The 25076-nt window shown below is 39.1% G+C and overlaps 1 protein-coding gene across 1 annotated transcript; it reads left to right on the top strand.

Annotated features, from left to right (window-relative positions):
• Positions 1–11873: 11873 nt before the first annotated feature.
• LOC125298905 (interferon-induced GTP-binding protein Mx1-like) lies at positions 11874–24391 on the top strand (the record flags this gene model as incomplete). Its single annotated transcript, XM_048249823.1, is given in 12 exon segments — positions 11874–13429; positions 18445–18641; positions 19070–19207; positions 19898–20052; positions 20996–21134; positions 21229–21427; positions 21572–21650; positions 21914–22036; positions 22536–22668; positions 23602–23760; positions 23898–23974; positions 24128–24391. Coding segments are annotated over 12 exon segments (1815 nt in total), but the record flags the coding sequence as incomplete, so codon positions are not given.
• Between the last annotated feature and the right edge of the window lie 685 nt (positions 24392–25076).

Here is a 25076-nt window from a genome sequence, read left to right as displayed (position 1 = left end):
ACTTGTTTACTTTGGATTTACTTAAGAACTTTGTGTTTAGGATGAGTTTACTTAACAAAGTTTTGTCAAGTGTGGTTCCACGTAACTGTATCACTTAAACGTAACTTAATGTGGATGTGTGCTAGATATCTTTTTAACTTAAATTAATTGAACATAACAATGTGACTTTGATTGAACAGGACAGTATTAAGTTGAGTCAATGTAAGAATGCTGAATTAATTGAACATAACAGCATTAAATTGGTTGAACACAGCCATATTAAGTTGGTTCAATGTAAGAATACTAAATAAAAATAAAGGAATTCAATTACTTACCATCTACTTTATTGACTCTTGTTCAGTTAATGTTATTTATTTGAGTCAATTGTAAAGAATATAGTATCTTTAGAGTTATTTTATACAGTTTCGTGGAACCACTTGACAAAACATTTTTAATTAAATCCAACAAGATATTTTTTTGAGTGTAGAGTCGCAATATATTTATATTTTACTCTGCTGTAAAAAGCAAAAGTAAAAATCTTTGGAATTCATACAGGCCCATGGGTGTGGCAAAGGCTGTTTACTTTTTATCCCTTTTTATCACCAACCTACATCTGCCAATATCCAGAGGCCAGGTCCAATGTTGAGTACCATGCCTCTTCAGTTCTAGGGAGTGGGTACACATCTTTGTAGGTTACAGAGTTTAATTTCTGGTAGTCTACATAAAAAAATGAAGACCATCCCCCTTCTTTTGGACCAATACCACGAGGGCTGCTCACATGCTACTGCTTTCCCTGATGACCCATGTATCCAACATACCTTTAAGCAAGGATTGCATCTTCTTATACAGTGTGGGTGGGACTGGGCGGTATCACTTTCGGAAGGGGGCTGCATCTCCTTTGGAATTGAGTGGCAGACCATATTTGTGTACCCATGGTCATGATGGCTTAAGGAGAACACATCTTGCCATTGCTGCAGAGTCCTCAACACCCGGCCTTGCTGCTGAGGAGTCAGCTCAACACCCTGCTGGACCAGACAGTGCAAAGCCTCATGTAAGGCTAAGGGATCAAGGCTACTCACATGCAGTGACGGACTGGCCATCTGAATTTTGGGCAAATGCCAGAAGGGCCACCCGTCTTGTATTAAGTTATGTACTGTTCATACTCTTATATATCCTGCAGGGTAGAGAGAGGTGCTCTGATGGTGCTACATCCAAATGTTGGGAGGTGCTGTTTTTTTTTTGGTGCTGTAGGCAGTACTGCGAAGATCCAGGACTTAGCCAAAAAATTCGAACATCGACAACTTCTCAGTCCCTCCCCCCTTTCACAAAATGGTCTCCCAAGCCCCTCCCCTAACAGAGCTGTGCATGCTAGAGCGCGTACACCTGAATTATCTGGTGCACAAGCTTTCTTTTGCGGTCTACATGCACGAACAAAAGAAGCAAGTCAACTTTGGATAAAACTAAAGGTTGCGATGTTTCTAAAAGTGCAGTTTACTTCCATAACCTAAGGTGACGTTTGCTATCAGTAACAGTTTGCTAAATGTGCAAAATTAATCAAATAAAAATGTGTATCCTTGTGTTGTGTAGCCTATCCTTTTGTCCAGCCTATTCTTTTAAGAATTCAGTTCATGAAACACAGGCATTGAAACCCACACTGCAATGGGCAGGAGAAGTCTATAACGTGTCCATATTTTACACAAAAATATTTTGCGCACAGGTAGTCAAAACTCTTAGGCTTAGATAGATTGATAGATAGATAGATAGGATACTTTATTGATCCCCAGGGGAAATTCAAGTAGTATAATATAGTAGTAACTATAATAGCTTATTGGCTATTAACGTTAATGTTGCTAACATGTAAACATGGGTTTGATATTTTATTTCCTTTATTTCCTTAGACTAAGTCAAATAAATGTCACTATGACTTATCAGCTGGTTCGTGGCGCAAGAACGTAGATGAATGGTTATCATCAGTGTTGCGCGGTCTGCCCGAAATTAAGCGGTCGCCCGCGGATGACCGCAGTCACCCGGTTATGAGTCATAAACAAAATATTTTAATGATATTCGGGTGGGTCAGTTAAAATTAATTAAATATTTATTTTCTACAAATAGGCCTAAATATCAGGAGAAGGCTAGCATCAATACAGTAAAGCATCAATACAGTAAAGTCAACAGTAAAGAAGCTGAAGACGCAAGTTAAAATAATAAAGACACCCCTTCAGGAAAAGCGATAAGCTATGGGAAATATTGGGAAAAGTTCTTAAAGAAGATGACAGTAGTACAAGTTATGGTCTATGTAGGCCTACTTCTTGCGAAGCCATTTAAAAGTATGACAGCCAAAACGGGCAGCCTGCAGGAATAAATGTTATGGCAGGCACAGACTACACAGCCATACCTACCGGTATGTATAGGTTCGCGCATGCATAAAAGTTACCTAGTTAGTTGTGTTTGTGACTTTAAACAGTGGATGTGCTTTAGTAAATGTGCTTTGTGCTTCATTCAGCATTATAAACCAGTTCTTACGCTAACGTTTTGACCAGCAATGTATCTCTTGCCTATACCTTGCCTCACCATTTCTGTTTTCGAAAGAAAGATGTAGGCCTATGTCCATGGCCTTCAAATCGTATAGTGTTCTAATCCTTGGTGGTTGTGTCACAGGTTCAGTAGTCGTGGTTATGTGAACTTAGTTTCCAACAATTAGTTTATCCTTAAATTTTGGCTGTAATGAAGCACTCCCCTGCACCCACACACAGACTAAAACAAGTCTTTATTTTACAGTTCATTGATATTCATAGATAATATAATTAAAAAGTCCAATGTCAATTCTTTGGCCCTCCACTCTCCTAATCCACTGTCGACCGTGAAGAGAGTCCAGTCCTTTCCTTTCTACCGGAGGCCTAAGCTGGAACACCTGACAAACACACACACACACACACACACACACACTTCTGTCATACAGCACTTGGAGAAGTTTAACCCTCCACACGAACACCGGGTGGCACTACAGGAATTTGAGAGGCTCACAACCCTTTAATACAATAGATCCCCATACCCAAATCAATATTAAGGAGCCCCCGCTAGTTGTACTCCACCCGCTACCCACGTCAGCGCCCATGCTCCACTCACTACGTTACACTACCCCCCCCAATCCCGCACAAGCAAACCCGCACTCAAACTACGAATAACTCTAAACGGAAGGGAAAGGCCACTTAGCTCAACATGGGGGGAAAGCTCCACACTTCTCTCCCCCCAAGGCAGTTGCGTAAGGGAGGTGTAATTCCACACTGATCACTGGTCCGGCAGCCTGTCTGTCGTCATTGAGCGTTATTCCGATGTTCTCCCCAGCGTCGTCGTGGCCAGTGGCGGTCCAGATCACGCAGTCTGCTCCCCTTCTCCGGGCTCCACCAGATGCCGTTCTGCGTTTAAACTGCTTGTTTAGCTGGCGACATAGGCCGTCCGCCGGTCCTTTAGCGATCCACCACTACAACACACAAAGACAAGCCAGAGACAAGGCACCCACTCTCCACAGGCATTTTCACCCTGGTTTATCAACATACCTCTCACCCCCTTCCTACCAATCAAGTGTAATCCCATAACTCAGTGCAATTAGTAATCAGTTATCAGCTGATAAACTACAGCTGATTTGTTTACATGAGCGCCAGCTAGTCCGTCACTCAACTACTTCCCTACCTATGGTTCCTAGTCTCCACCATATGACAGTTGCGTGCGTGCTTGCGCTCTTATTCTCCTTCTCTCTCCTGCGCAAACATTATGTCCTGCATACTGCGTGCAGTTCTACCGCATAAAGTTTCGCAAATAAATTAGTTTGTTTTACAGAAATGGCCTACTGTCACACTGCATGCAGGCTATAACCAAAAGCACACATTTTGTAAATTCGCGGGTCGGGTATAAATTGGTCCTAATTAATATTCGCGGTCCGAGTTGCGGTCGGGTTGATTAAAATATCGGGCGACCGCGGGCCGCTTGTGACCAAACCCGCGCAACACTGGTTATCATGTAGCTTAAGTGGTTTCATTTAGGAAGCAGGTTCGATACCCACGAGTTATTATTAGGCTATTTGTATTTATGTTTTTGGTGGCATATTCATGGTCCAGTGCATGTAGCGTACTACAGACAATTTTGACATTTAAATATGTTATGCATATTTGTAGCCTATTTGTTCGTCTTCAGTTTCCATCAGAAAGTGACAAATCTGCAAGCGGCCACATCTGTCAAAGAAACGTCATCACTCGTGAAACGTCACCAACGTAGCCAGTTAACATGGATGCCAGTTGCAATGTACGGTATTTAGTCGGCTCTTCCACGTGACAGAACAACTATATCGGTTAGGGATGTCACGCATGAAACAATGCTGCAGATACACGAAAATACGACTTTGAGTTAGGCTATCATTTCAGTTCCTGTTTATCTATTGCACGATGGGTAATAATTTAAAGGAATCTAGTTGCAGTCTTGTAAATAGTGACTGCAAGATCCCTAGTCATTGCAAAATCATAGTCAGTGACTTAAAACTCTACTACTTGTCTTTAGATGTGAGAGGGTCTGAGACTGTAGTCTTTCAAAAATCTTTTCCAAATCTTTCCAAAGTCTGTCAGTGTGAGGGCTTAAGGCAAATCAATCTTACTTTCCCACGACAGTTTAGAACCTTCTAGAAGATGCAGGAACATTCCCACGATGCAGGGATATTCCCACGATATCTAATACATTCTAGAAGTCACAGATCTTAACCAACAATTTGAAAAGATACACGTTACTTCTCCGGGTTAGCCTACATTTTGAAGATGCTAACATTACATTCAGCACTGTAGGTTTACAGATAGTTTCAGAAGTTACACAAACAGTTTACATTTAACAACAATTATAATTAATTAATTACAGGGTAGGAATTTCACGACGGCCATGGCTGTCGTAGCCCCTTGCGTTGGCCGTGATGCCCCTTTGAAAATCAGAGGTTTACAGGCCACGGTGGCCTTGGTGCCCCCTTCTTTCAATATTCTGTTTTGCGTCCTACTAATAGCGATTTTTATTTAGCCTGTGGCCTGTCAAAATAATCTTAGCATTCACAGCGCAAATGAATTTAGTCTTTTAAGCAGTGGAGAAAGTGACAGCGCAAGAAAGTGCATCCAAATTCACCTATTCTTCTCAGTTAAACTACTTGCGAAGTAGCCTACTCATCATCACACAGACATCACAAGTATCACATAAAAGAGTTTTTTCTCAGCTTTTAAATGATGTTAGCCGATAATTGCTGTGTTAAAGGTTCGCGAGAAAAGTAAATAATATAATTCAATTTAATCATACATTCTACTGAAGGTTTTGCTTCCATGATCTCCCTACCCATTCATCTCTTATACTTCATGAACCCTTCTTTTAACACATGACAAACAATATCTCAGAATAAACAGCAGACCTTACCAAACACAAAGGTGTAAAGCAGTCCCCTGTACAGTTAGCCGTTCCAGAGTAATCCAGTTTTGAATTTGCAGTAAATTTCGACATGCATGGATGTCTCCAAATTTGGGATTTAAGTTTTACAATGTGGTTAAATTGTTCCACATGATTTCATAACGGGCCAAATACAAAATAAATGTTACAAATATCTCCTAGATATTGGTAAATCAGAGGACAGCTGACTAAAGGCCTATTCACACCAAGAACAATAACGATAACGATAACCATAATGATAAAAGCGTTCACACTGAACAACAATAAACAAAGTCTCTCCTTGTGTTAATAAATGTGACGGTTAAAATTCAATGGGTTCTGATTGGCTATTAGCTTTTTATCGTTCTGAAAATCGCTCTGAAAGTGATTCCCAATGATATCGTTTTTCATGTAGTTATCGTTATAGTTTATGTGTGAATGTCGTCATTCATATTAACAAGAACGATATTTATTTATAGCTATCATTATCCTTATCTTTCTTGGTGTAAAGGCCCATTCACACCAAGAACGATAACGATAACTATAACTATAACCATAACGATAAAAGCGTTCACACTGAACAACGATAAACAAAGTCTCTCCTTGTGTTAATAAATGTGACGGCTAAAATTCGATGGGTTCTGATTGGCTATTACCATTTTATCGTTGTGAAAATCGCTCTGAAAGTGATCCCCAATGATATCGTTCTTCATGTCGTTATCGTTATAGTTTATGTGTGAATGTCGTCATTCATATTAACAAAACGATATTTATTTATAGTTATCATTATCGTTCTTGGTGTGAATGGGCCTTAAATGGGCCTTTAGAGTTTGTGAAAGTAGCCTTAATGATCACAAAATGCTAAGCATATCATCTAGGCTATTTGAGTTTCTTAAAGCTGAGCTGTGCTTAAATTGTTCAATACATGATTTCATAGCAGGCCAAATATAAAATAAATGTTATATAGCCTAGATATCTGTAATTATTAGATGATCAGATGATTTACAGTTCTATGTAATGTCATGTTTCATGTTTTTGTAATGTTTCATACAGTGATGCAGGTCTACTGCAGTGAATAGGCTAAATACAACTTTGATCATTTTTATACTGTATAGTTAACTTTGGCCTTGGTGCCCTGACATGTGGCCTTTGTGCCCCCCACCAAATATGCCCAACTGAAGGCCAAGTGGCCTTGCCCCCAGAATGGTGAAATTCCAAGCCTGAATGTGAGACATACATTTAACAACGCACACTTTTACAGTCATCAAGAGAGATCGGTTGCATTTTAACAGGTTACAAACATTTATTACATTAACCCTTATCTCACAATGTAATATGGATACAATCATTTAAACAGTTTAAGGCACCTTACACATTTCACAGAATTAAGACATAGGCTACAGTTAAGTCTACATAATTCCCTAAACTTTACCAAGTTACTACTAATTGTACTTGATACATTTCATTTATCATTACTATTTGTTATAAGGTCATTGTTTGCAGTTATGGCTCATTTTCCATTCTTTTATTCACATTCAATAATCATCAAGTATTTCTGAGGTCAGGGCCCTGCAATCTGGCCAAGTAATCCAGCACATTGTTCATCATCTGTTACAGCACATTCATCCACTTCCACACTTTCAGGTGAACTTAATTCAAGAGTAGGTTGCAAGGGGTTTAACATTACGATTCAATTCCTGATCAGTTTCTTTCCTACTTTGTCTAGTCATATTTTCTAGGTCAGACAGATTACCTTGATAGCTAGCGCTGAATCTAGCCTTTCTGCGTTTTCGCCTTGTAAGACGTATCGGTTTTGTGCTACCGCTCTGTGGTCCCATACGGATGGTGTTCAGGCCAGAGTGCGAATTACCCCACCATAATTGGGGGGTACTGCTCCTTCACTTCTTCTATGACCATCATGGTCCACTACCATATCAATCCCCATCATGATCGCCAAGTGCAACATGTGTTGTGCAACACACAAACAAGGTCTAAACATGCGACAAACTGACAATTAGTAGGCTACAGAATATCTCATTGTTACTATCCAAAAGAGAACTGTTTTGATCCACTCTCAGAAGCTAGAAGTTAAGTGCACTGAAATACCATTCTAATTACTAGTAAAAGTAATACCTTTACAAGAAGCCTATTGCCTATTTCATGAAATATTGATTTGGTTTATTTTTAGATTTCATAAGACCTGGAGGTAAGACCCAACCCTCTTGTATAAACATAACCAAGTTTCCATTATAGTCTATGGTAGTCAGTGTCAAATCAACACAATTGCTTAGAGATATGTGAAACCTGAGCAATCGAGCATACTATGAAAAAACATACTACCACAGAAGAACTACAGAGCGGTAACCTACCAGAACAAGCTAGGTATCATCAACACTACAGTAGGCCTGCACAAATGAGTCACATGCACACAGACACTTTTCCTCATAGTGTCTCAAATCCTAGTTTCATTAAGATAGTATCAGGGTTCTCAGATGAAACTACATTTATTGAACTAAAAATATGAAATAATAGAATGTAAAAACAATACTAACCAATTAAAAACAAATTCAAATACTAGCCTAGGCTATTGGCTCTTTTTATGTTTCCACAGGTTTCACCAATGTTATGTAGGCCTATAGGCTTTAGCTATATCAGACCCTCTTGTGCATAATATAAAAACAACACAGGATCTGTGCCAAACTAATTTCAAAAGGGCACAATAATTTATTCAAGATAAAATGAGAATGGACACATATAGGCTATTGACTGGAGTTCATCTGGAAATGACAATCGATTTTACCTCACCACAATGTAAAATAATAATAATAAATGATTTAAATAGAGAATTATCTTGCTAACTAACCTTGGTAACTAACCAAGGTCCACTTTACTAGCCTCAGTGGGTAAGTAGCAGGTCGTAATTAAATGTATGAAGGCGTGACATGAGCTATGAAAGAACAAAACTGCATGAAGGTTGTAAAATAGCAAATTTTCAACAAGCTAGACGCCTGCTAGCAACTTACATTTACCCATGCACGCCAGCAGCACACCAATTTAAGCTAGGCTACTGGAGGAATCTACCTAGCGTTTTGTCATTCAACGTTGGCACTTTTTTTTTGTAAATAATCATTGTTTAAAGTCACTTTTATGTTAAGTTAGAGAACGCTTTCTGTAGTTAAAAAATTTCTGTGATATGTTCCCCTACAAGCCACTTATAGCCTATCAAGGTAACGCTAACATTACGCTAGTAGCCTAGCTACATCTCATGTCGCCTGTAGCAGCTAACTGTTAGTATCAGCCAACATGCATTTCACATCAGATTGTTATGTAGCATAGTCGTGATACATACCGTGTTTTCCCGGACTATAAGGAGTATGAGTCGTATCTATTTAGAAACGCTTTCTCAAAATCCAAGACCAAAGAACAGACAGACTAGTCTACTGTATCACTTCAACGAGGTGATCTTTAGTTTCGCTCTACTTATAGTATCTCACTGCCACTTTGCAACGCTTTTGAATGAAATCTGCTGCCGCTTTTACTGGCAATGCTACAGCGATTTAAACCACACTTCGTATGCATAAGTTGTAGCCTAATACATTTAACGCGAGTTGGGCGCGGAATCACTGAACGCATGGATGAAGTGGCCACTTCTAAATGGGACCCACTGTAGGCTATGTGGCAACACAGCCAGTGCATTTTTTCAAATGTGCTTCATAAACATACAATACTGCACTACAAAAACGCAAAGATCTGAATTATACTTCTCTTCACCTAAATAATGAAGGTGAAAGGAAGTTATTAAGCCTTAATGGTGTTTCCTAAAGGGGTATTGTTAAACCTGCTACTACTAATGCTACAAATACAACATGAAGAAAGTCAAGGACATGCATGTCAGCCCTCTCATCCCAGTGTTAAAAGTAAATATGGTCTTAAATGAAAATGTATGGCCAGGCATTTCTTTTTGTGGGATGTCCAATTTATATGTAGAAAATGCACATTTGCAAAGGTGACTTAGTATGTTGTCATAAAAGTGGCCTCCTTTTGATCTTGCACTGCCAATGGGGCTTTGTGAAAAAAAATAGTGAGGATCGCTGGCCTAAAGCTGCCTGGGCATATGATTCTGATAATGCGCAAGTGCTTGTGTCATTTAATCATAACAGTCTGCATAATCTTTTGCAGCCAACCTCTCTGAACTTGTGTTAAGATAGTTTGTCACTTAATTACTGCCATGACTAGGCCCTACACACTGTTCTACAAGTTTAGTTTGGTAATCAGATTGTTCCTCTGGTCATGGTTAAAACAAACTGCACTACTTCATGTCATGTCAGTTCATGTCAAAATGGGGTAGATTGTTTAGAAATTATGTTTTTTTTTTTATTATTATTATTATTTATTTACATACATACATTTACAAAACTGTAACTGATGAAGTATCTCAAAATGAAAGCATTTAATATGTCATTAAACTTATATCCTGCGCATAAAATAGTACAGCAGAGAACAGGGTGTTTTTCCTCCCAAACCAAGTCTTTCCCTAAATTCCAACCAGATCTGATCGGCAAACCATATCAGCAGGTTTTGGTGAATTTGGAAAGTACCTTGAACAATGCCTGATTTCCTTTGTCTCTTTCTCTGCTCAGATTGCCGCTTGGACTGACAAGTGGTCTAAAATTCTGACTCCAGTGAGAGAAAGTAATCACTTGTGTCTTGTTAGTTTTGGGGTGCTGTGTGAGAGCCGCCTGTCCGGTCCGTCCTCGTCTGTCTGTGTGCTCTCTGTGTTGGGCTTTGGGGTGCTTAAGTGGGTAAGTCTTTTTCACACTGCATCTTGAGCTGGGGCCCATGGCTTTCCTAGGTGTGAGGAGTATGGTTCATTTAGTGATTCTTTCTAGTGTGCTCAGTTTGTGTGTGTGTGTGTGTGTGTCTGTCTGTCTGTCTAAGTTGAAGTGCATAATTTAAGAAGCAAAACACAGGGCTGGTGAACTTGAAAAAGAATCACATCTGGGACTTAATTACTGCCATGACTCAGGCCCTACACACTGTTCTACAAGTTTAGTTTTGGTAATCAGATTGTTCCCTTCTGGTCATGGTTAAAACAAACTGCACTACTTTACGTCATGTCAGTTCATGTCAAATGGGGTCAGATTGTTTAGAAATTATGTTTTTTTTTTTTTTATTATTATTATTATTTTATTTACATAAATACATTTCCACAAACCGTAACCGATGAAGTTATCTCAAAAATGAAAGTTATTTTAACATGTCATTAAACTTATATCCCAGAAAATAGTAACAGCAGAGAACAGGGTAAGTTTTCCTCCCAAACCAAGTTCTAAATTCCAACCAGAGATCTGACTAAGAACCATATCAGCAGGTTTTTTGTTGGAATTTGGAAAGCACCTTGAACAATGCTCTGATTTCCTTTTGTCTCTTTCTCTCTGCTCAGATTGCCGTTGACCGACAAGTGGTCTACACCTCTGACCCCAGTGAGGAGAAAAGTAATCACTGTGTCTTGTTAGTTTCCGGTGCTGTGAGAGCCGCCTGTCTGTCTGTCTGTCTGTTCACAGTGTGTGTTTCTGTGTTAGTTTTGGGGTGCTATGTGGGTGTCTTTTTTTCACACTGCATCTTGAGTTGGGGCCCTGGCTTTGCCTTTCCTAGGTGGGTGTGAGAGTATGGTTCATTTAGTGATTCTTTCTAGTGTGCTCAGCTTGTGTGTGTGTGTGTGTGTGGTCTGTCTGTCTGTCTAAGTTGAAGTGCATAATTTAAGAAGCAAAACATTATGTGACAGAACCTGAAAAAGAATCACATCTGGGACTTAATACTGTCATGACTAGGGCCTACACTGTTCTACAAGTTTAGTTGGTAATCAGACTGTTCCTCTTGGTCATGGTTAAAAAAATCATGTCATATCAGTTCATGTCAAAATGAGGTCAAATTGTTTTAATTTGTTTTTTTTATTATTATTTATTTACATATTGTACGTTTTGTATTAACATTGTTAATAAACTGTAGATTTTATACACAATAAATCTCCTGTGTGTTTAAGAGATGTACTATGAAAACATTTCAACATTTACAGATTTTGATTGCGATTGATTGTGTTTCTTGAACATTCATTGTTGTAGTCTGTGGACCCCCTGAAATAGCTTTGGCCACCCTCTGGCCACCCCAAGGGTAAAAGTCTAGCTCCGCCACTGTTCATGCAACACGTCAAGTAGCAGATGGAGACAAATTGACAAGCGGAATAGGATGAACAGGACTGAGCGGCGGTCATATTTTGTACCACTATGCGGTACATCTAGTTACCCTTAGTTTGTCTTCCTTTACTGTAGATCATGGTGAACATGTTTCTTGCAAATAAAGGTTGGTAGGGTCAACTGAAGAGTCTTAAAATTCTCTCCATTCCTCTGTCCCTCTTTCTCTCTTGGCATCCTCTTCCTCCCTGCTCTCAGATTGTGGTCCAGCAGCTAGCAGACCAGATCCCCATGCTGATCCAGCACTTCCTGCTTCACAAGTCGGCACATTTTCTCTGCCGTGAGGTGCTGGGCCTCATGGACAAATCCAACCTTGATGAGTGTCTGAGTGAGAATGATGAGAGCAGTCGCCTCCGCAACAAGCTGCTGTCCCACCAGGAACCTTTGCTCAGGAGAAGCTCAGTTTCTTCTAATGAGGCGTCAGGCCTCGTCCCATATACCTGCTGATAGAATAGCAGAGATGAAGGGTTATGGGTTTTAACTACTTGACTTTATTCACACAAAAAAAAGATTCTTTACGCTTTTTTTTAGTTTCAGCATTCACCGTGGTAAAATAGGCAAAGAAAAAAAAGGCTGTAACCGTGAAAACCTCTTTATTGTATGTTTCTTATTGAAAGCATTCGGCATATCTGCCGTTTGTGCATGCATTAGAACAAAGCTAACACTATCTGTCTTGTTTGTTTAACAGTTGAGGACAGTTCTGAATCATCTGTAATGATTTCACTACACAAGCAGATAGGCCAGTTATCAGTTTGTTGCAATAATCCCATTGGAAAAGAACCATGGCCTGCACAGAGATGTGCGGCATATTCTGACACATATAACTCCTCTGTTAGTTACTCTTCCTTGGCTTCCTATAGCAGCCAAAATTGAATTCAAATCCCTCACCCTGGTCTACAGAACACTTGCTGGATCTGCACCTAATTCTCCTCCTGACCACTGCGGTCCTCTGATGCCTGCTGTGTGGATCATCTATTAACGTTGAGAGAGGTCACAGTCGGGACTCTTCCTCTGTGATTCCTCGTTGTGGAATGAGTTACCTAATGTTCTGCAATCTTGTGACTCATCTTTTCGCCTTGTATTTAATTAATTAAGTGGTTATGGTTGGTATGTTTTTATGTCCAAACAGCAAAGCAAACCCAGATCCACTAGAAAAGTATAAAAGTCACAGCACAGTAGTCTGTCACTGGTTCAAACCAAATCCGATCATATGACGTGTGTGTGCCATGCAATGACAAAATAGGATAATATTATTATTTATCATGCATTTAATTTACAAATTACCATATATTCTTGAGGTATTGAAACATCTAATGTGTTGCTACTGCGTACATGTGAAAATGAGCCTGTTTCCAAAGTTTCCACTTTCCACTGTATTCCAGTGCTCACGTAATCTTACTAAAAAAGTTTTCAGTGTTGCCTCACAGTCTATGCCATTTATAGAGCAAGCACCAGAAAGGGGTTTGGCAGTAGCAGACTGGTTAGAGGGCAAGGTCCATACAAAGTATATCAAGATGAAATGAGTGTTGAGAGTGTGAGTGTTGAACTGTCTTTCACTTTGTGTTACATTTTGAGCACATTGAATTAGTGAGTCTAGAAGCAATGGACCCGGAGAAACCGAATTCCACGGTGAAAAACAAACGGAAATTAAGAGGTGCGACTAAGGGAAAAAAGGCGAAGCTGGCAAAAACTCACAGGACAGCATGTACTGAGTTTGAGGCCTCGGCGGAAAGCCAAGAAAATGCATCTGTGATGTAAGAGCTTCTTTCTATCTATTTATTTGAATGCTGGTAATCATCCATTTTAATTTTGTTTTGTGTTTATTGGGCCTAGCCCTGTGTGTGAGCAGTCACTGCAATCATTCAGTCAGGCCATCCTTAAAAATATTTTCGTTTGCCGTAACCCGACCGACCCTGTCAATTTAGAACCGACCCAAATATTTATTTTTTTCCCCCTTTTAGTCCGACCGACTTGCCGGTTGTAAACTTGCGTTAATACCGACCGATTGTTTTTTTTACTCTAAACAACCAATACAAATGCAATAAAATAATATTTCTTTTAGTAGGCCCAAGTATTGTGAATATAAATTGCCTACATGCAAACGTGGCTCACTTTGCGTGGCTCACTTGGCGTCATCTCTACACCATTGGTTTTACGCATGTCACACTATGGCCTACGCTTCGTTTCATTCACACAAACTGATAACGCTTTTACTTGGCACGAAGTTCTGGAAGAACTGTGGCCAGATCTTTTCTCATCCCTTCTCCCCCTAGTCTAGCGGTGACCGTGTCGGAGTATTGAAATTGGTTGTGGTCTATTCAGCATTTCTCGAAATATGGGTCCGCAACATGGAGACTGCTGGTTCGCGGAGTCGTGGAGTGAAATTAGGCCCGATGCTTCATCTGATAATTTGCTGCGCAGGTGATCAAGAAACCGCGGATCGATGAAAAAAGAAAACAAACGTTTCTGCTATCGATGTCATTAAACATGGAGCCCTACAATTAAGTGGTGGTATGAGCATTCATTCAATGCGCGTCTGCGCGAGAGAAACTGAAACTAATCGATAACGTTGGTATCAAAGCTCTGCTTCAACCTGTTGGAAGGCTATTTATTTATTTAACGAAACTTAATAGAACGACGTTGTTTTTTGGAACTTCCTTAGAAACAGAGCAAAGACTGTATAATATACTGTATAGCATTGAGTATTGTATAGTCAAATTTCAATATAACGTGGCCAAGAGCTATTGTAGCCTTCTTTCTGGGTACATGTAGATGAGCCCTATGACCCAAAAGTCTGCCATGACCGGGCCTCAGGTCAAAGAAGTTTGAGAAAGGCTGGACTATATAACCTGCATCAGAATGATGTTTGCAATGGTGCGCCTGAAGGCACGGGTTGAAGACCCAGTCAGTTACGTCACGATATGCACATTTGTGTAAATTCATTCCTACGTAATCACCATGACCAAAATTGAACTTTTTTTTTTACTTTGAATCTTGAAAAAAATATTGACCTACCTACCGACCCATTTTTATTTTTTTTTGGCTGTTACTGCAAACAAAAATATTTTTAAGGATGGCCTCATGTTAAAGCTCTGTGTCTGAATGAAGAGGGGTATCCGCTCAAATCTGTGCAAACATCTTTGATAAGTATTTTTTACTTTGATAAGTTATTTTTTTTGTGCCATTAACATAATAGGACAGTGAAGTGACTGACAGGAAGCAGCAGTTGCACCAAAGCACTTCCCATGCAAACATCCTTAAAGTTGCAAACTTTCATTGAGAAACAGACAAAGCAAATTAAGCAAAGGAAAAGGTTAACACACAGCACTTTATAACCTTCAGTGGGCTTAAGCTTTTGACATTACGTCAAAACAGTTGATACTTCACAATCCATTGGTCATTTGTATACATTTTTGGAATATTTTAAACTAAAAATTAGGCAAAAAATGAGGCAAAGTGAGGTGTGGCGTGGAATTTTGAGGAACCCAATGCATTTATACAAACTCATGAAATAGGCTAGAGTGCTATTTTAAATACATAGATGGCACAGCTTCTAGATTAAAAATATCAATCAACATCATGTGAGCATATGCCTATCACTATGGTCTCAGCTCAAGAACACACTGTATAGAGAAACATATAATCACGAGAATTAACACTCCTGTTATTGCCTAGATAATAATGTGTGTGACATACTTTACAATCAGTAACCATAAGCCGGTGTCCCTTGGTGTTTTGGTTTGATTTTTGGTGTGCCTTAGCCCCAAAAATGGGCTTAATGGACTACAAATTAAATAAACCATGTCCCCAAGGTCAGTGAAGAAAGGTGGCAAATTAAAAGATGTTTACACAGGTTTAAGTGTGCATCTCTTCTCTATTTTGATTATTAAAAGGGCCAGCATCGTTTGGGTTTTATCCGATACCGGTGCTAAATCGATACTTTAAAAATGGTGCCGGTGCCGAAACGGTGCCTGAACCGGTACTTTGTTTTTAAAATGTTTTAAATTAAAATGGTCTATAGCATGAATTGCTTTTTTTTTATTATTGACAAATTTGAACATGAAATTGAATTGTTATATTCAATTTACTATCAATATCTCATTGCTCCTACGAATAATACATTTACAATGTTAAAACAGCTTGCCATGCATGCACACACAATGGTAAGCTCTGCTTTCAAGTTTACCCAGTGTAGGCGGTTTGCCATAGAACTGCTTGCCATAGAACTGCCAGGGTAATGGACAACGGCATTTGCAAGCAAGCTAATCTACAGTAACAGGGACTCTACTTTCCAGTTAATTCAGTGTGTTCCCAAATGCATCAAAAAATGTCATGTCTTAACCCATAACACGCAATAGTTTTGAACATGTTAGGCTACATGTTGAAGTGTTTAGATTCCCAGCGCTAGCATAGTAGGCATTTTAACAGCAACTATGACTATGCGCTAACAGCTGAGTTTAATTAGCGATATCATACGGAGATGGTTTCGTAGCCTCATTATGTGGTCAAGGTATTGTCATTATAAACCAACATTGCAAGGTTTAAAACCAGCAAAGGTTTTGAGCAGTTACTTATTCCAGTGCTACTGGCTGTTGTTTAGTCAAGGCAGTGAAATGTAAAGGGAGCAAAGGTAGTGGCTGATATCAAGTTAACTAGCATTGTACTTTTTTATTGGAGCAACTGAGAAGGAATTCCCTCTTCCCTCTTAATATGGCACGCATTTGCATTTATATGGCACACATTTGGCATTAATACGGCACGCATTTGCTATTAATGTGGCACACATTTGCCATTAATATGGTATGCATTTGGCTTTAATATATCACACATTTGGCATTCATATGGCACGCATTTGGCATATATTATGACTGCTGTGTGGTGTTACCACCTGCTATGCAAAGAAAATAAAACCTGCCCCCCAAGTTGCCCCCAGTACGTAGGAAGGCAAGGCCAGGCTAGCTGTCCCCTAACCTCTCTCGCTCTTTTTTTCCCTACTCAAGTAACTCTGGATTACTGTACAGTATATCTTTTTCCTTATGACTTGCCAGCCTGTCTTTCACTGATGCCCTTTTCTTTTCAATAGATTTGCCAGCAACAAAATACATATCATACTTGAATGTTTTATACAAAGACCTACAACAAAAAGAAAATACATTGTTTTACTGTAAAACTTAAACAGGCGAATTATAGGAGGTTGCCTAGCCTATATTGCATCCATGCATTTTTTTTTTGGAAACACCATAAAAATGGAAAATTAGTCACCCCTGCTGGGAGGGTTGTAACATCTATTTTGTTTGCTGCTCAAGGCAAATATCATGTTATATATATGGAAATGAGCAAGATTTATAGTTATATATCCTTCATAAGTCTGTTTCTCATTACCGAAACATTGCGTCTCTCCACTGCAACAGCCCCTCAATTGTTGCTGTGAATGATTATGGTGTTGCGGAGGATGAGTGACCTTGAACCTTTTTGCTACCTAAACTTTCCTTAACTGTTTATATTTAGACCATAATAGGGTATATAACAATAAAAAAAAACAGCATTTTTTTTTTAATACTTCAAAAGTTGTGTACTATGTATGGGTACTATGACAGACAAACTCTTAACTTTTGTCTGGAGAGATAAAAAAAAACTGTTTACCTGGTATCCATCTTGAGGGTCACAGTCAATACTGTCCCTTGATTCCTTGAAAAAAGTAAGTTCCTTGAGCACTTAAACAATGATTGAAAATTGTTGCGGAGGATGAGAAAATTGGTCTGGTGACACATTTTTATTCCTTATTAATCCTTATTATTTTCCTTACATTTACTAATGATCACTAAATACCACATGTTTCTTTTATGTAACTCTTTATAGTTAAAATGCACTGAAGCTTCTTTTTTTTAATAACCAATATTTCCATCTCAAAGAACCCAAATCCAGTTATGGACACGTTGCAGTAATGAAAAAAATCCCCTAAAATGTAAAAAAAACAACAAAAAAAACAAGAGATGTGAAGAAACATGAAGAGATGTTTATAATTGTATCCTTATTTTGATAGCATTTATCATCAAAAAGCTTCATGACACCTAATAAGTCTAATTTCACGAGAGTCTGGTTTGGTCCACAGGAATTGGAGTTGGGGAGGGGGTCTGATAAATTGTAGACTAATGCGTTTCTAAAATGTAAACAGCTATTACTTAACAAGATGAGTAGCAATTCCTCCACATAATCTTATTCCTTTCCATTCACCTACACAACCCTGTTCCTTTTGTCAATATATCAATATCAAAATGTTACATAGTGGGAGTCCCTAAAAAAAATGTGGGTGTAGGTGTGTGTGTGTGTGTGTGTGTGTGTGGGGCGTGGATTGAACAGCGCTCTCCCACATCCACATCCTCGGATGAGGTGCCCTTAAGCAAGGCACCTAACCACCAACTGCGCCTCGGTGCTGCCCACTGCTCCATGTGTCTGTGTGCTGCCCACTGCTCCATGTGCCTGTGTGCTGCCCACTGCTCCATGTGTCTGTGTGCTCCCGGTTAGCTCACTGCTCTAAGTGTGTGTATGTATGTGTGTACACTACCCCTCAGATGAATACAATGCAGAGAACAAATTTCCTACAGGAATTTCCTACAAGACTAATAAAACTTAACATAAAAACTATTATCCTTCAGAGCCCTAGGCTATTGTCTTCCTAATTTAATACACAATTAATATACAATAGTATACTTTGTGATTAAGTTTGGTGTTCTAATTGTGCTGTGTTTTTGGCTTTCTCTAACTTCAGTGTGGAAATGGAAGGAGTAGTTCATATCCATTTGACTGAGCGAGTTCGACCCTATCTAGACCTCATCGACTCCCTCCGTGTAATGGGCATCGATGAGGATCTACCCTTGCCTGCCATAGCTGTGATTGGAGACCAGAGCTCAGGGAAGAGCTCCGTGTTGGAGGCGCTGTCTGGAGTAGCGCTCCCCAGAGGAAGAGGTGAGATTGTGTTGACTTAGCCCAGTCATAACGGTGAGGTCATATTGCTAGACTTAGCCCAGTCTTTGTAGCGATGAAATCATATTGCCAGCCTTAGCTCAGTCTTTGTAAACATGTTCACACACACTCACATAACAGGCATAAGCACCCCCAAAAAAAAAAAAAAAAAAAATCCTATACTTGCTTTTGTGTTTTGCAAAATTTCATTGAGTTTGGTGCATTTGGCCATTAGTTAGCCACCAAGCATTCAATTTATGTTACATAACACTAGTAGTCATACTAGTAGTCATATGAGAAGTCGTTTTTATACTGTATCTGTGTCATGTGTATTTTGTCCTTGATTACTTGTTTGTAATAAAACAAACATGTATGCTTTGCCATTCCTCTTATCAGAAGTGGCTTATCCAGAAGTGCCTCTTTTCCATCAGGTATTGTGACTCGATGCCCGCTGATGCTGAAGTTGAGAAAGCTGAAGGGAGGGTTACAGTGGAAGGCCATCATATCCTACAGCGGCATGCAGGAAGAGTTCACAGACTCTAGTCTAGTGGAGAAGTATGTCATTGATGGTAAGGTGAAAGGTGGGGGTATAATATTGAGGTCCTCTTATGCATGCTGGGGTCACATGTAGACATGATGTTTGCTTAGGAAACAGATGTGCTTATTAAATGTCATAAATAAAAACCTACGTTAAAAATGGAAACTGTTTTTTTTTTTTTTTTCAAACCTTCCACAAAGTGCTGAATAGACAACAGTGCATAGAAAAAAGACAAGACAAATAAAAATTACCAGTAGACACAGCAAAACATATTGTCATAAATACAGTAAACTTTTAAAGTAAGAAAGATGAATGAAACAGTAAATGCAAAAAGGAAAATGATAATAACACAATGCTACAAATGGTACAATAGATAAAAGAAAAGGTTAAATGAATGAAAGGGTACATGAATTAAAGTGATTAAATTGATTAAAAACTGATGTCAAAAAAATGATTTTCATTAAAAAAAATGACATTAAATTAAATCATCAAACATACAGCAGAGACATCACCTACTATAACATTGAATTAAATAATAGAAATGTGAAAAGAAAAAGGTAAATAAATAATTAATCATGATAAAGATGGTAAAATAGATTAAAAAAGGTAAATAAAGTGGTACAATGGATGAAAAAAGACGTTATGGTAAAGATATAACACAAAAGGTAAGTTAAGGTTTCTTTTAGTATTTACTGACTGTGCTGTTTAATGTGTCCATCAGCCCAGAATGAGCTGGCTGGAGACGGTGATGAGATCTGTGACGAGCTGATCAGTCTGGAGATCATGTCTCCTGAAGTGTGTGACCTCACTCTGATTGATTTACCCGGCATAGCCCGGGTGCCTGTTAAAGGCCAGCCTGAGGACATTGGAGACCAGGTGAGGTTTTTTTTTAAAAATTGTATTCAAACAAAAATTCAAACTGTTCTACCATCATCATTAGTTCAAAGTGTCACACCAAAACCCTCAATAACTTTTGCCTCACCTTTGATGACACAACAAAGATCCGGCAACTCCTGTCACACTCTGATACTGATTGTGTAATACACAGCCTCATCTCCTTCCGACTGGACAACTGCAATGCCCTCTTCAGTGGCCTCCCCTCTCGCCTACTCAGACTACTCAAACAAACTACAACATATTATGCAAAATTCAGCTGCTCGATCTTTCACATCCACCCCTTTCTGCCATCACATTACCCCTGTAACAAAACCTCCACTGGCTCCCTGTTCCGCAGAGGCTTCAAAGCCCTTCTCCTCATACTCAAGGCCCTACATACAGTAGCTCTGCCTCAGCTTACCTGACTGAACTCCTTCACCCACACTCTCCTACACACTCCCTGCGTTCGTCTGATCACAGGGGTGACAGAGCGTTTTCCTCTGTGACCCCCCACCTGTGGAATACTCTCCCTCCACATGTCAGATCTACTGCCAGGGTGGACTGTTTTAAGTCACTCTTAAAAACACATTTGTCTAGGAAAGCTTTCATTTTATAACCCTATAACATAACATGCCTCTTTTAACATGCCTCTTTTAACATACCTCTTTTAACATGCCTCTTTTAACATGCCTCTTTTAACATGCCTCTTTTTTGCATTGACTCATTCCCAAACTGCTTCTTTTATGTGCTTGCCAATTTTACTTTATTCTTACTCTTATGGTTTTTTATACTTTAGTTTTTATACTTTGAGTATGTTAAATTGTTTAACTTGTCAATATGTAGTTATGGTATACTGTGGTGACATCAGACTTGAGAATGAGAATAATATATTTGGTTGTTTTTACTGGATGAAATAAACCACCCTCATTTTTGTCTATTGTAGATTAAAAGGCTCATTCTCAGCTTTATTGAGAAGAGTGAAACCATCAACTTGGTGGTGGTTCCATGTAATGTTGACATAGCAACAACTGAAGCTCTTAGAATGGCCCAGGAAGTAGATCCAGAAGGAAAAAGAACTTTGGGTAATACTATTTTCTAATATCTTACTTTTATTAATATCAAAATGATATGAATGTGTCTTATAACTTGAACATTTTAATTAATATGTGTTTGCAGCCATTCTGACTAAGCCTGACCTTGTAGATCGTGGCACAGAAAAGGACGTTTTGGATATTGTTAATAATCAAGTCATTCCACTGAGCAAAGGCTACATAGTTGTGAAATGCCGTGGTCAGCAGCAAATTCAGGACAAGACACCTCTAGCAGAGGCCACCAGGATGGAGAGAGATTTCTTTAGCCAACACAAGTACTTCAGGTAAATGGTGGCCAACTTGGCAAATAAATATTCACATCTTTTCCTTTCCATTGAAAACCACACCAAACGGAATGGATGAACTTGGATGATTCATGAGTGGTAATTATATAACTGTGAATTTATTTTTGCATGACTGCCTCATAGCCATCTTTTCAATGAAGGAAAGGCCACAACACAGAGCCTTGCCATGAAACTGACCCAAGAACTGGTAGGCCACATCAAAGTAAGTACATGAGAAGTATCACAACGTGCTTGTTGTCAGAATGTAGCCACGGTCTGGAGAATGACTGCCCAAACCAAAATGAGTTGATCGTCACCGTATTTGTGTGCAATGCACCTAATGAAGATCTATGAAGAACTCAACATCATTCCAACAAGTGTTAGAAAAAGCATGTCATTTTCACTCTCTTGCTCTTTGTCTCTCTCGCTTTCTCTCTCCCGGTGTGTGTGTGTGTGTGTGTTTGATCATGTATGTATGGGTTTCAGAACTTTCTTCCAACACTATCAGAACATATTAAAATTGAGCTGTTGGAGACAAGGAAGCAACTGGGGCAGTGTACGGAGGGTCCTCCCACAGATCCCTCAGAGAGGAAAACCTACCTCATTGCTGTGAGTACAGTATAGCACCTAACAGGCTAAATAGGCTAAAATAACCTGGCCAATTGACTTTTTGACATCAAACCAACTGTGCAACACAGAGACTAATGTCCCTCACCTGTCACAAGTCTTGGTATTCAAATATACCTTTTACATGTATATATTTTTATTCATAATTTTTAAATTGGTAAATCCATTATACTCCCTGACAATTTAACCTTGTGACATATGTGCTCAATAACTCTATAACAGTAGACAACTGAAAAACACTTCAAATACAGCTCTGGTGTAAATTCCCATGCTGGAGTTATGCATACATGTAGCCATCATGGCTTTAAAGCTCTGGTGTAAATTCCCATGCTGGAGTTATGCATACATGTAGCCATCATGGCTTTAAAGGAAGTAGAGGAGAGGGAGGTCAGGGCACAGCCCTGAATGAAATGTAGTGTATAATCATCAGCCTAGATGGTATTGCTGTGCATAATTTCTTTAATTTTTTATCTTTTCACAGACCATAAACCAGTTCAACGACAAGATAAACCAGTTGTCATCTGGTGAAGGTGTCAATGATGGCAACCTGTTTGTGCTCCTGCGGCACCATTATAAAAAGTGGAAAGATGAACTTGAGAAGAGCCAAACCTCATGTGAGTTTTACTAACATAGATATACTTTTTGTGGTACTTTTTGTTGTGGTACCTCAATACCCTTTAACCCATTTTGGAGATGAATAATGTAAACTAACTAACTAACTAACTAACTAACTATCTATCTATCTATCTATCTATCTATCTATCTATCTTTCTATCTATCTTCGCCTCCTGATTTCCAGGGGAAAAAATGGCCAAATAATATTTGTTAAAGGCAACATATAGTTGTTTTATAATATAACAGTATTAAAGTAATTTTGATGGTAAACAAACTTTTAATTGGGAGAATCGTGCTTCTAGCATAACTGGCAGCGCCCCACAGATAGAGAACTAGCCTTACGATTTAGTTGACGGTGCCTCGGAGACATTTCATGAGAATCGTGAAACATTACCTGGTCAGTATATAAAGCTCTTTGGAGATTGTCTTCACCTGTTGCTAGTCCTTCAGCTCCAAAACAAATGCACATGTGGCATGTTCAGAGGGAAGGGCTCAAGCCATGAGAGGTATTTACAACGGCAAAGTAAAATATAAATATTCTGTGATGCTAGGGGTGCTTTAGAGCCGCCAAAATACCTGAAACTGCATTAGATACCTTTAACTTGAGCAATGTTTTGGAAGGAAATGAGCAAGCATGATCACATCATAATACAGTAGCGCCCCCTAAACAGTCAAGGTGGTGATTTCTTTTAGCTCTGTTCGTATCCCCTCACAATATCATTGCGTTCCCTCACAATATTTTTATATTTTAAGGCAAAAATTGCTCAATGGAAATAATTCAGCTCTGGTGAAGGACACCATTTTCTTTGAAGAGGTGAAAGAACACCACTACGCATTGGGCATTATCTGAATGACTAGCACTCAGGAGGATATTCTTAAAGTCATTTCTTCAAAGTGTATTACAACTATTTCTGTGTACTTTACCATAACAGATTCTAAAGAGATAATCAATGTGGTGGAACAGTATGACGAGAAGCACAGAGGAAGAGAGCTCCCTGGTTTCAGCAACTACAAAGTGTTTGAGGTGGTCGTACAGAAACTGGTGATGAAACTATTGGACCCTGCATTGCACACTTTGAGAGCCATCAGAGGTATCTTATCAAAGAAAGAATAATGTATTCTTCACAAATTTTATTCATTATTTTGAAATTAGTCTTTAATTGTTGTTTCAGTGACACTCTGGCCAAGTATAAACAGGTGAATAACAGACATTATGTTTTCTTTGTAGGAGCAATTGATAAGTACTTTGGTGATGCTTTAAACACTTGTTTCTCAAACTACCCGTTCCTCCAGTGTGTCACAATGGTAAATTTGAAAACTGAAACCGGCACCTTCACCACAACGTTGTCCTTTCATAAAAAATGTTTTCAATGTTATTGGTGAAGAAACGATTATTTCTAGAAATAGTTAGCCTCATCACACAAATGTAAGCATATTTCCTTTTGTGTGTATACTCAGAACAAGATAGACAAAATCCAGTCGAAACAGGAGGTCAGAGTGGAGAAAAGAATCCGGGAACAGTTCAAGATGGAGCAGCTGGTCTACACGCAGGACAGAACATATTCCAAAACCCTGAGAGGTGCAGATCCTGCGAAGGCCTTCAGTCCCTGTGGAGATGCATCTGAGGATAGCAGTCAGGAGCCTTTCTTTGATTCCTCTTCTGTGTTTCCTCGATATGATAGCAAGGCCCAGTACCCTGCAATGCTTGAGGCATACTATGAGGTGTAGTACCACCATTGTGTTTGTAAATAAAATTAACAATTCAAGTTAAGCCCTCCTTACACTGACAGACTTTGGAAATATTTGGAAAAGATTTTTGAAAGACCCTTTCACATTGTAGGAGCCATAAATGTTTTCTTTATATTTTGCTTTATGGGTATTGGTTTACTTTGATTTGTGTTTTTGTTTATTGGTTATTATGGGACATGGGTGTGGCTAAAGTGTGTGGTGCTAATTGAAGTCTTAATTAGTCCTACCTGACACCCGCGCTTGAGTTCAGTTTACGTGGGGTGAGCACGGGGAAGGCTATTCTTTTGTGTACCGTGACTTCGCACATCGCATGGACTCATTGAAAGGCCTTGTCTCTGAACGTTTTGCTCTGCCTTGCATACGAAAGACTATTGGAGTCTAAAAGGACTATTGGAGTCTGGATTGAGATGGAGGGCAATACACTAAAGAAACGGGAGCAAGTGTGTGGACATTGGATTATTTAGTGCGTGTAAGACAAGTTGATTTCCCCCTGCTTAGCCCACCGCGGCTTCTGAACACATCTAAAGACAAGTAATAGAGTTTTAAGTCACAGACTATAATTTTGCAATGACTAAGGATCTTGCAGGGTCACTATTTACAAGACTGCAACTAGATTCCTTTAAATTATTACCCATCCTGCAATAGATAGGAACAGGAA

This window comes from Alosa alosa, chromosome 8 (genome assembly GCF_017589495.1).
Source record: "Alosa alosa isolate M-15738 ecotype Scorff River chromosome 8, AALO_Geno_1.1, whole genome shotgun sequence".
Lineage (NCBI taxonomy): Eukaryota > Metazoa > Chordata > Actinopteri > Clupeiformes > Clupeidae > Alosa > Alosa alosa.
This window is presented reverse-complemented; position numbering and strand designations above follow the sequence as displayed.